Source organism: Micropterus dolomieu, linkage group LG18, assembly GCF_021292245.1.
Source record: "Micropterus dolomieu isolate WLL.071019.BEF.003 ecotype Adirondacks linkage group LG18, ASM2129224v1, whole genome shotgun sequence".
NCBI lineage: Eukaryota > Metazoa > Chordata > Actinopteri > Centrarchiformes > Centrarchidae > Micropterus > Micropterus dolomieu.
Genome location: NC_060167.1, coordinates 27,399,811 through 27,412,411, shown reverse-complemented (window position 1 = coordinate 27,412,411; position 12,601 = coordinate 27,399,811). Strand labels below are relative to the sequence as shown.

Here is a 12,601-nt window from a genome sequence, read left to right as displayed (position 1 = left end):
CTATCTGACTAAAGGTGTGCGTGTGTGTGTGTGTGTGTGTGTGAGTGTGTGTGTGCGCGCGCGCGCGTGGAATCACGGAGGGAAAAATGGAAATATTGTACTGCTTTCATTATAAACGCAAGAGAAAAACTCTCTACAAACCAAGCCAATAATCAATTTTTTAGCTTTTTCTAATGACTTCAAATGTCCTTAGATTGTGTGATTTTTTAAAACTAAATGATAGCAATAAAATTGAATAATAATAATAATAATAATAATAATAATAATATGTAGCCATATTATCCCTTGAATCTTATTTTTAAATGTTATATATATTGTATAGGCCTAATACAACAATGCAACTATATTTTAAGAAGTGCGCCTCACTGAATTCAGGCACTGGAAATGAGATTGAGCAAGTTCCATGTGCTTTTTAAATAAATAGCCTATCTTGCTTTTTGGGTGCAGATAGAAAATGCTAAAACAAAGTCACCCGCTGATTTTACAACAGTAAAGAGTTATTAATTGCGAAATTATGATAACGCACCATCTGAAAATAAGGAGGCTAGGACTGCCCAAATGTGCCACTTTATTTCATGTAGCCTATTTATTCTAATTACTAGGCCTATCTATTTAGCCTAATCACCTTGGATGATATTCTCCCGAGAGGCATTGTGGTTCTTAAATAAGTTCGGTGACACCGAAGTAGCGGTTTCCTATGATTAGGCTATTTAAAAGCCGAGCACCGGGACTGTTTAACAGCTATTCCATTGATGTGCCTAAAACTTTAGTAGCCTATCAACCATAATACGCTCTTTTATGTAGACTAGGCTACCCCCTCAGAAAAAAAGAACAGAAAAGAGGACATTAGACCATATTTCCGGTTTTCGACAGTCATCTGCATTATATCAGAGGCAACAGAGTGCCGGGATATCGATAGTTTCTTGTTGACAGTCATCATGCATAATTTCCGGGCGATTTTGAGGCGATGCCAGGCAAATGTTTCTTTTTGGAGACTGTCCTAACAGTGTTGCCCCCTGCTAGGCTGGCGACAACTCTCCTTTTCTGGACCGCTACAGGGTTTTTATCATCACCGTGGGACACATTCATCCTGCCTGTCAGACGGGTAGAGGTGGGGGAGATGAATGGGAAATAAAGTTCACTAAGCGGTGGATCTGATTGACTTCGAGAGTTAATAATTCGAGAAAACATCTATTTCTTCTTCTTCTCTTCCCCCCTCCCAAGCCGCATGAAGTCGTTTAATCGCTAAAAGCTCCAGAGGCATTTATCATCGTCACCCAGCGTGCCTTCACATTTGGAGTCTATTTCGCTCAGAGCTGCTGTTTCCCTGCTTAGAGGACTCTGCAGACTTTTTGCTGCTTTAGGTTCAACTATTGCTGATTCGCTGAAATATCAGAAGTAAAGAAAACTGAGTGTTAATTGTTGCTACTAAACAGGATGCATTTAGTCCTAAATAACCTGTGAGATTGTTAGCTTTTTTAAATTTCACTTTTTCACACACAAAAAAACGTAGGCCTATGAGCTCAAATCATCGCAATTTTGACTAAAATATAATAAATGGCTACGGTAACAGGCCTATTTGAATTACATAGTAATAATGCAATTATCTTAAATGATTATAATGTGTTCTTAAAGCTTTAACTGTTAATTGATCCGCCAGAACTTTATGATTTGTGAAACATTTATAAACATTTATAACGTAAAAATGCCACACGCTTCAGGATTTATGTCATAGGCTATAGGCTACATGTAGCCTATGTTATATGATAATATCAGCCTATATTTAATTTTCGATGCAGAGCCTAATCGTCTGCTATAGGCTACAGTATTTAAGATATAAATGGGCCCATTCAATTGTAATAAAATGTCTTGCAAGCACTGTTTTCTGTGGCGGGCTTAACGGAACATCAGAAAAAGAGATGAAGACTTTGGACATACACCTGCCAGACTGACTGCAGCACCGGTCTGCAGGCGGTCCTGCGAGCCAGCGTGTGAATGGCATGTTGAAACTTAAATGACCGTGAGGCATTGTTATCTAATACTGGCAGCAAAGTGCCCCGATCCGCCTGATTGCGCTAATTGCTTTGAAATAGGATACATTATGTATAATTATGGAGACTTTGTGCCGGACTGACGGCTGTTTTCTTTCATCTCTCTCTGAGGAGCATCATAACCTCACTATCAAATTAACCCAAACTCACTAAAATAATATTGCTCAGATGGTTTCACCAAGCTCTGAAGGATTTCTCGGGGTTGTCACAAATTTAAATAATAGAGTTAAATTCATCAGACAATATCTCCCAAAGAAATTTAAGCAGGCGCACATTTCACAATAAATCTAGAACATGACCATGATATAGGAGTTATACTCACATTTGAGCGACGTCATTGTCTCCAGACGAAAGTCATTTACTTGCACCAAATGCAAATATTTTGCCTTAAAATGCCTTTTGACATCGACTCCCCCTTTTATGTCTTTATAGTCTAAATTGACAGACCTTGCATGAAAAGGGTTAAGACAACTTTCAGAGGAGGCAACAATGGGCCTTTGTCTGGAGTCCCTGCCTCCTGACTGGGAATCAAAGTAGTTTATAAAGTTAAATAAAGGCCCGATGAGCCTTACAGTTGTTTTGTATCTCAGCTCGGACCTTCATTTGTTGCCTCGGGATTTAAATAAAACGGTATGGTAATCGTCTTCTCCATGGCACATCAGTCTTCTTAAAGGCCAATGTTTGGGATGCTAATTGCCACGAACATTGTTTTACAGCACCGCTGTCCCCTCTGTTCACAAGACAAATAAAGTGGAGACAAGGACACTGCAGCGATCAGGTTAAATAGATGTTCATTAAAATCAACTTTTCGCAGAGAGAGATCACAATTAAATCACCAGCTATTGATGCGAAGTGAGAAAATGGTGGAGTGTGAAGCAGACAACAATAATTGCGGGGCAGCGTGATTTTTTGAAGTAGGCTATTTTGTCATATTTTCCGCTGAGGTAACTTACTTTATAAGAAGATAATTATGTTTCAGATAGGAATAAGGTCATCACGTGTGAAAACACTGTCCAACATGGAGGAAACGCAGTGGGAATAACCTTATCTCAGACCTGCAGAGTTTCTGAAGGAGTAGGCCTAGACATCACCAGGAAAATAGAAGCAGCCTGCTCATATTTCTCCCCTCCCCGCTGTCCTCTCAGTTCACAAGACAAATAAAGTGGAGACAAGGAAAAAGCAGCGATGAGTAGGCTATATGAGCAGCTTGCTCATATTTTCCTGGTGATGTGTAGGCCTGCACAGTCTGTGCGTTGCCACACCTCACCAAACAGCGCGCGTTAATGCGTTTCGCGTGTGTGAGCCTATTTGCGTTTACGCGGACTTGTTTAACTAGTCGGGGTTGGAGGACTTGTTTAGTCCCAAGCAGAGGGTACATCAGAAGGACGTGGGAGCCCGGAGCCTCGGTGACTTCAAAGCCTTCGGTGCCACGCCACTCGTTCCAGGTTAGAGGCTTTAAGTGTTTCCAAACACCGCAGCTGCAAGCTGAGCCTTGCTACCTGCGTGCGCGCGCACACACACACACACACAAAACTAAATCCAGGTTATCTGTTGAAAAAATGCAAGACAACAATAAGGGAGTTTAAATAAGTATGTGACAACCGGAAATCACTCTAGATCAAGGCTACCTATTTTGCAAGAAATTGTTTTTAAAGAAACACCTTTTACTGATTTATTATTCTAATCATTTTAACAATATTATAGCCTACCATTTATAAAAGCAACACACATAAGAAGCCACATTTCTTTTATTTGATTCCACTTTCGCTAACATTAGTCCGCCATAATAAGATCCAACAGCCTATTTCTGCAACGCCTCTACAAATAGCAAATTATTTACCTTATCCTGTCATCTTTATCGCTTATACGTGCAAAACAGGTGCCTGCGTCCCTGGTAAAATCACCATGTCACCTTGAATTTTAATTACAATGTTCAAGCGAAGGAAGCCATTTGATATTTCAACCATGACCAGACTGCACCACAACAAGTTTAATCTTTATGACGCATTTGGTTCCAAACGTGGGGTCTGCGGTACCCCTGTGGTCCTGGCTGGGTTATTTTAATTCCTAAAGTGATGGCACGGTGACAGATAGATTAAGAGGATGACTGGGATGGGGTGTAGGCCTACTTCACACATCGCATACTCCTGCACAAAGTCATAACAACAAACACCTCCTCAGCTCTGCGGTCTGATGTGGATCTTGGGAAATACTTGCACCTAGGAATCCTTTTCAGTAGGCCTATCGCGACTCTCTGAGAGTAACCAGTGGGCGCCGGCCTTTTCTTCTGAGGAGCTGTACAACGCCGACTAGGGCGCTCATTTGAATAGATGGGAATGGCTGAGAAAAAGCAAAAATGTTTCAGGCTGAATGGCTCAGTGTCCCTCGGCTAGGGCGGGTGGAGCAGGAGGCGGCGCTGCGCTCTCGGTGCGGGTTCAACTTCTTCAATAGTCTCCCTAAAGTCGAGCGCTTTGATCCGGGAGCTGCTGGCGCCTAAAAACAACATAACTTGTCTGTCCATTAAGGAGACTGACAAATCGTGACAGATTGTTTATGCTTGGCAATTAGCGACGCAGTCGCTTTCCTGGGAACTGGCTACACAGCAGAATAAAGGTGATCTATGCATGTCTTTACAACAAGGCTTTTAAATCTAAAATTAAGAGCAGCAACACTTTTGGGTACAATATCAAACTTTATGAGCGCATCAGTACTTTTCCATTCTAAATGAAATACTATAGCACATATTGACATGTTTTCTGTAAACCATAATAACGATTTTTTAAAATCCCACTTTTTATGGACTCCTAATAATGAGATTCGACCTGAGGTAGCCTATAGCCAGGTAAATCAATGACAGTCTTGGGTTAAATCTCTCCTTGGCTCCACGCTGCCCCCCTCTCTTTCCCCCCGACGCCACATCAATTTTGACTTTAATGGATGTAGTCAAAGGGGAAAAATCCGAGTGATCCCTCCCCCAAGCCCGATAATTACCCCTAAATGACTGCGAAGGCCTGTGTGTTTCAATCTGATTAGAGCCCCGCAGCCATCAATAAACAGCGCGCTGCGAGAGGTTCATCGCATAAAGAGGGGGCAGTAAACTGTTGTGCAATATTAAAGACTCGCATAAGAAGTTTGAGCACATGGCCAACGTCAGTCCTCATATGGGTCGATCTGAATAAAGCTGGTCAAAATGTTTGGGGCAGGAAAGTCAGGCCTATCAGAGATCATATAAACATGACATGGATTAAGTCTTGATGAAACCATTGCCCATTAAGAGTTTGTTGTGTTTATCTGAAGTTGCCTGTTTAAAAAAGTACCTATTGTTAATTTTCCCACTCTGATTTCTTTTTTGTCTCTCGCCTGGACCAGCCCATCTCGCCCCTGATTGGCCGCCTCTCTCCCCACGCCTGCCTTATTACAGCCAGGCACTCCAATTTGGTCACATAAACATGAGGATACCGTCACCTCAGGGCGCACCGCAGTAACGTTGTGCAACTCTTTCAACTATACCCACGAGAGTCAACTAGCCACCTCAGCCGTGCCAGTCGGACCTGTATGGCCCCATCGATCGCCATGTCAGCTTTGACCGCTGGTTTGAAAACCGAAGACTTCCCTCCCCGCTCGGTTCTTGTCAGCAGAGACGACATGCAGACCAGCCTGAGCCCCGCAGAGGAGACTATGAAGCCCAAAGTTGCTATTTTGCCCTTCAGCGTCGAGGCACTGATGGCTGATAGGAAACCCAGGCGAGAGGTGGAACCCCCGGATGCCACGTCCGTTCCCGGGACGTCCCAGGCGCTCGGAAAGGGCGCAAGGATGGGCTCTTTCGGCAGTCTGGATACTTCAGTTCCTGCTTTAAACATGAGCTCCACGTTTTCAGTGGGCGAGATCATGAACATGCCAGAAGACGTGCTGATTAAGCCCGAGAGCCCGGACAGTCAAGAGAGGACTTCATGGATACAGAGTCCTCGCTTTTCTCCCACACCTCCACGTAAGTTTTTTTCTCCCACACCGCCTAGATTACAGAAATAAATAATATCTCAGTTAAATATCTGTCACTTTCTGTTATTAAATATGTTGGACGCGTGTGGCGAAGGATTTCTTTCACACTCACACAACTTTTAGGCTACTCAATTCATTTGTTTGATGTTGCGCATTGCAATCCAAGGTTTTAAATGAAAGCGTTTTGTCCTCTTACAGGAAGGTTGAGTCCTCCTGCCTGTCCACTGCGAAAACACAAGACGAACAGAAAGCCCCGGACCCCCTTCACGACGTCCCAGCTGCTGGCCCTTGAAAGGAAGTTCCGCCAGAAGCAGTACCTTTCTATCGCCGAGCGCGCAGAGTTCTCCAGTTCCCTCAACTTGACGGAGACCCAGGTCAAGATCTGGTTTCAGAACAGGAGGGCCAAAGCTAAGCGGCTGCAGGAGGCCGAACTTGAAAAACTGAAAATGGCAGCTAAGCCTATGCTGCCTCCAGCTTTCGGGATTTCCTTTCCTCTCGGTGCGCACATCCCCGCGTCCTACCAAGGCTCGCACCCGTTCCAGAGGCACTCGCTGCCGGTTTCCCCCGTGGGACTGTACGCCGCTCACGTCGGATACAGTATGTACCACCTCGCTTGACGGGGACGGAGGACGAGGGGCACGTGCAGTAGCACACAAGGGGGTTTAGGCTACTTTCTGAGGGCCCCGAACGAGAGGGGGCCCTTTGGACAAGTGAGACGAGAGTGTACTAAATAAAGAGACATCCTGGCGGTGAGCTCAGTGTCACATCTTGTCAGGGGGCCAAGACCTCCAAACAGACCCCCTTCTGAGGACCTTGAAGTTTGTCCACTTCTCTTGACCTTGCCAGTAAGTTCACACACTGCAAAAATAATCCAGCTTTATTAGTCATTTAATCTCGAGTCTTAATCAGTTTTTGTCAGCGGACTTGGAAATAATAATGCCAGTCAAGCACGTATTGATACTAGAAATCTTAGTTCAGAAAAATAATCTGAGCGTGAGACTAAATGACTTTAAGATGGACATTTTTGCGGTGCAGAGGTGGAAAACAATTCGTAGGCTTATGACATATCACGAATGGACAGTTAAGTATGGCCACTAGGCTGTGCAAAAGTGTATCAAAGATAGCCCATTCCTCTACCTTCATGGCTGCTTACAGCAGGTAAAAGGCTATTACAACGGCTTCTGTGAGTAAGTCAGAGACTGCTGCGCCGCTTGACAAACATAAGCTGGGCTTCCATCGCATCTGTGGGCTGCTGTCACGCTGCAGAAACCATACTTTTCATATCAACGCGTCAATACAGTGGGTTACTGAATCCAGTGTCAATGAATGCTCTTTGCGAATTTGGAGAACCACAGCATTTGTTTTTTATAACAGCACTGTCTGTTGGAGTGATTCCCTTCGGAAGGGATGTGTGTACTGTAAAATAATGTATATTTGAAGAATATCCTCATTTATTTTATGAATATATTTGTGACATAACTTAACAATAAATTGTTTATTCTTTTTCATTAAGCAGTTATTCGTTTTGACTGACACTTGCAGGGTGCCTGTAGCACCAAAATGTGACTATTGTGGTCGTTTTATAAAGCCGGAGGAACCAAGCTTGGAAAATATTTCTTTTAATGGTGTAATGAAAACTTCAAGTAATAGCCTACTTAATATTTTACAATTCTAGAGGGAAATTTAAGTCTTTGTGAGTTCTGTAATTTCCTGGACATATCATCTTAAGATTAACAAGTTGGGGAGAAAAGCAGAAGGGAATAATTATTATCAGGCCTAAACCGTATTAAATAATTAAAAATATGAATAATGATCATCTTGACGAGAGCATAATTGAAATATTATGCCTTTTGGAATGTCAGTGAGATGGCCAAAGGCTTTATGTGACACACACTATGACAATATTGAGAAAATAATGCCGACCTTTTCAATTTATCGTCAGGTATTCGATAATGAAACCATTCAGGCTTGCGCTCCAGTATAGGTATATGCACCCTTGCAATGCTAGTGTGCACTGTGAATTTAAACTTGTCAGATGTTATTTGGTGGAATGTATTGCCACAGCTGTTGCCTATTGCTTTAAAATAACTAACCTAGATTTTGTTGGCGCCAGAAGATTTTAGGGGGTGGGAACTGGGGGACAACCAGTTGTGCTGACTTCAAAACACACCGAAAAATATTGGAGATAGGTTCTCTGGGCTAAAATGCTTGTAAACAATCCACCAGAGTGTCATTACGGAGTGTTTAGGGTGTAAAATGAGCCAAGTGACACCCCATTATGGAGAAGACAGGGTGTTAAAACCAGTATGCCACTCCTCATATGAACATATTACCTTACTGGAACACATAGCCTAAAGCAAATATGTTATCCTTCTGTTGAACGCTGGAGTCATTTTCTGCCATCAGGAAGACTTAAATGGCAAAACAGGCAACAGACAAGGAGAAATTACAGGCCCCTCCGCAGCAGGTTTTAAATGCTTTCTCTCGAGTTCTCTGCCATTCAGGCAGGGGTTAAATTGGAGTAAAATAATTGCTGTAATGAGCAAAGAAGGCAATCTGCCGCAGACGGAGGCCGGCTCCAGCCAGGCTGTAGCTCCAGGCGAGGCGGAACTTTTATCATTCCTAAAATGTCAACGGGGGACTGGGACGGGCAACACTGCTCCTCAGCGCTGACAAGCTGCTGTCCTAAACAAGGGCCCAAATGTAGGCATTTATTAAGCTATTTCTCAAGAATCACAACACGCTTTTAATCTCCCACCCAATCTTGCCACATCTTTTAGTATCAAATGAATTGCATGTTTATTCTTGGAGTTTATTTTATGGTGGATGTTGCCTGACTAAAGGCCAGATAGTCTATTTTTTATTTATTTAGTTGGTGTGTTTTCTTCTGACAATCTGCTCCATTTTATCCACGAGGCATAAATTAATAGCTACAGATCCCCTGACAATAAGTTGAAATCACACGGATGGACGCTCAGTCTGAAAAGAGTTGAAACTTGACACAAAAGAACCAAAGGGGATCCGTTCATTCTTTAAACTCTTTCATTCTTTTGTCCCCGGCTCTCCGTATCTTGCCAGAAGCCAAAGAGAAAACAAAACTCACTAGTTTATATCATCCAAAAGATCACAGGAGGCTGTTTGACTCTGCAGTAAAAAAAAATCCATTGATCATTGATCCCCAAGAAAGGAAAATGGGTTATTAGAAGTCGCCTAGACAGCTTGGTTAAATGTTTATTAAAGCAGAGAAGTCAGTGGAAAAGACCTTTAACCTTTATTCAGTTGAGACATATAGACTATGTGACTTTTTATAAACTGAATTAACACAGGCTATTACAGTTTGTCGAGTTATATGTGTTTATTCCTTAACAGACTTATATGTGTTTATTCCTTAACAAAGACTGTTATAAGTGGACCCACTACCCAGGTTTTTATTGCGACATAGCCTATTAGGCTAAACCAGAGTAAATTACAAATCTAGGCTCACGTTGATTTTCTTCGGTCAAAACTGCTGGTTGCGTCCTTTATGATCTCTGCGGAAACAGTCTGCCCAAATGCAGTCTCTATTTACCGCCATACTCTAATTACCCTCTATGATACCTGATTAATGAAGCAATTAGATTTGACCATATTTAATTTGACACGTTTCATGGGAGTTGCTGTTTTAAGTGTATTCATGTCATCTGGTTCTTTAGAAATTTGCAACAAATGTCTGCTCATGACTTTTTTGTGAGAAATAATATGTCAATACATGTTGGCCTGGCTGAGTTACAAGGGGTCATCAGGTGCTGTGAATTCATTCAAAATATTAGACAAGGTGTTGCAAGACATTAGACTTAAGGCCTTAACATGTCCATTACAACCACTTGAAATGTGGGGAAAATAGATCTTAAACTAGTCTCCAGTCCTTGTAACTTTCTCTGTATCTCCCAGATACCACACCACCACCTTCTGTTCAGAGTCGGAGTAACATTAAAAAGGCTCGTTCTTTTCGATCAAAAAGTATAACGTTTTAAACTAAACTGAATTCAACAAAAATTAGCTTTATAAAATAATATTTTAGTGTCATTGCCAGAAGAATCTTCTTTGAATAGCCTGTTGGCTTTGGGCCTTTTCAGAAAAATGTGGTGCAGTAGTGACTAAACTAGGATATAATCATAATAATGTTTTATCTAATAATAAATAAATACATTTTTTTTTTGAAATTTTGCTGTTTCACCTTCATTATGGCTTCTTTCTTGAAGCATGTATCCAGTTGTCTGCTTACTATGAAATGTCTTTTTCTGTTCATGTAAAAAAAAGTTAAAAGCAAAAGGCACATTTTCGATTAAATTAGCCTACTCATCTGTTTTTCACAACATGTGAACTCTGAGTCCTGGATATGAGAGAAGATCTTGGCTAAAATAAAGGCATTAGGGCGCAAGGAAAATATTTATATTTAACTATAGCCTATAGCTTAATAGAATGGCAGACTATGTCCTTGCTCTGCAAAGTAGCCTACAATGCGGTGGGAGTCCTCAGTCACTCAGAGCCACGTGCTGTAAATACTGTTAACAATGCAGCAAGAACGCTATAAATCAGTGTTACCAGCAGACACAGCCATCATCACCAATTTCTTGCGGCTGCCAATACACCAAAAATACCTATAAAATCAATCTCTTGCAGAAAACCACATGTTCTCTAGGTAACGAAACAGAAATATTACAGCCAAGACATATGTAAAGAAATGAAATGCAATAAGCTCACCATGAAGTAGCCTAAGTATTGAGACTGCCACACAGTAAAAGTCAATATTAAAGGAAAGATATAGTCCTAAATAGGCCTACATAATTGAGCTGGACTTTTTAGAGCCACGGATGACTATTTAGCTATGCTGACAGTCAAGCAGATGAATAATACATTTTGAATTGCTTGCTTATACAATTTATCACTACCTTGTCTTAATGAGTTAGGCTGTAGGCCTACCGCCCATGTTGATGAAAGCAGCTTACAAACAGAGCTAGGCTAGGCTACATAGTTAGAACGGATTAATTAAACTAATGAAGAACAAAGATGATATAGCCTAGCCTTAATTTTGTGGTTATAGCCTATCCTCAAGTGTCCGCTGTCCTACTTGCCTTGAAAGGTTTTGATTGACCTACGTTCATGACCAGATTTTGGCCACTTACACTGAAGGCTGAAGTTGTGAACCTCCGAGATACCAACAGAGTGATCCCCTCTGACTGACTGTTAATGGCTGTTTGGTCCTTCTTCACAGACTCAGGTGACCCTTCACTGAATAATTACTTCAGCGTGTTAAATCAGTGGAACAACTGTGCGTTTGTAAGGTACATTTACTGCTGACAGGAGGGAAAGCTAATATGTGAGAGTTTTGAATCTCACTGGTTGAACACTAACACGCCCCTATCCACATTTACCGAGCAGCATACAATAGTGAGGAGAGTGTGCCAATCGGCTATTGGAAATTAAGGGGGAAACATTTTCTTATGTGGCCTAATGAGGCAGCATTTCTTTTTAAGATGCAATAAAAGTGCTAAATGTGATGGAAAATTGCCTGCCCCCACCCCCCATAAACAAAAGTGAATCAAAACTGCATCACCGTCCCTGTAATGATCCTTTAATTAATAGGTTTCTGATATGTCCTTTACAAGGCAATTTAGCTAATTCAACAAAGCAGAGAACGATTACTGTCACCCCTCGGCAAAGTTGTTTTTTTTTTTTTTTATTGTGCAGCATTTAGCATCTTTGCTGCAGTGTCGCAGAACATTAAAATTGTTAAATTACCTGGCCGCCAGCGATTTAAATGTTCTGTTCTCGTTTTGCCTTAATGCTAGAAAATCACGTGGATTCTGCGGCCCTCTAATGATGATCAACAAGCGCAGCAATTAAGCTTTATAACCGCACTGTGGGCTGATTTCTTAACGAGCCACATGCGGCTGACTAACATTTAAGTTTTTGCAGGGTTGGTTAATTAGCAGTGAGGGGTTCAGACCTGATGGTTCAGAAGTGCAAGAACTTGATTCTTGGCGCATAAAAGAAAAACTTGCTTATTGCAACATGGGCCAAGCTCAAACTAAACTGCAGGCTGTTAAATGATAATAAAATGATTGTGATGTGTTGTAAGATTCTCAAGACTGATGTTTTCTTTGACTCTGGCTCAGTGTTTAAAGAATAATCAAATGGCAGCTGGGTTTTGTGACATGATTGTGGATTGTGATATATAACAACAAAATAATAATGTGCCATTAGATATTTTGATTAAAGCTCTAAGTTTGCTAATTGGAAAGCTGCTACATTATCAGAAGTTTGAAAATCTCTGTGAACCCATGTGTCCCTGCTTAATCGCTTATTAATGTAACATTTTGTGTTAATCTCTCACTGAAACATCACCCTGTTCTCATCACAGCAAGAAAAGGTTTGAACCTTTTCAACATAGCCTAATGGCTGCAGATTTGACTCTGTTTCCAGGCTGCAGTACTGCATCTGTATTTTCAAATTATATTTCAGAATAAAAATGTAAAAAATGTTCATAATTACTGTCAGTGAAACAAAAA

The 12,601-nt window shown here is 41.5% G+C and overlaps 1 protein-coding gene across 1 annotated transcript; it reads left to right on the top strand.

Annotated features, from left to right (window-relative positions):
* Nucleotides 1–5,516: 5,516 nt before the first annotated feature.
* msx1a (muscle segment homeobox 1a) lies at nucleotides 5,517–7,558 on the top strand. Its single transcript, XM_046076605.1, has 2 exons — nucleotides 5,517–6,039; nucleotides 6,249–7,558. Exons 1-2 carry the CDS (start codon nucleotides 5,607–5,609, stop codon nucleotides 6,665–6,667), a joined length of 852 nt encoding a protein of 283 aa, XP_045932561.1. The 5' UTR covers nucleotides 5,517–5,606; the 3' UTR covers nucleotides 6,668–7,558.
* Nucleotides 7,559–12,601: the final 5,043 nt, after the last annotated feature.

Bases quoted from the DNA above. Each gene is read 5' to 3' on its own strand.
- msx1a (XM_046076605.1), top strand. From the start codon at position 5,607: ATGGCCCCATCGATCGCCATGTCAGCTTTGACCGCTGGTTTGAAAACC. The intron at 6,040-6,248 runs GTAAGTTTTTTT...GTCCTCTTACAG, and splicing joins CTTTTCTCCCACACCTCCAC to GAAGGTTGAGTCCTCCTGCC.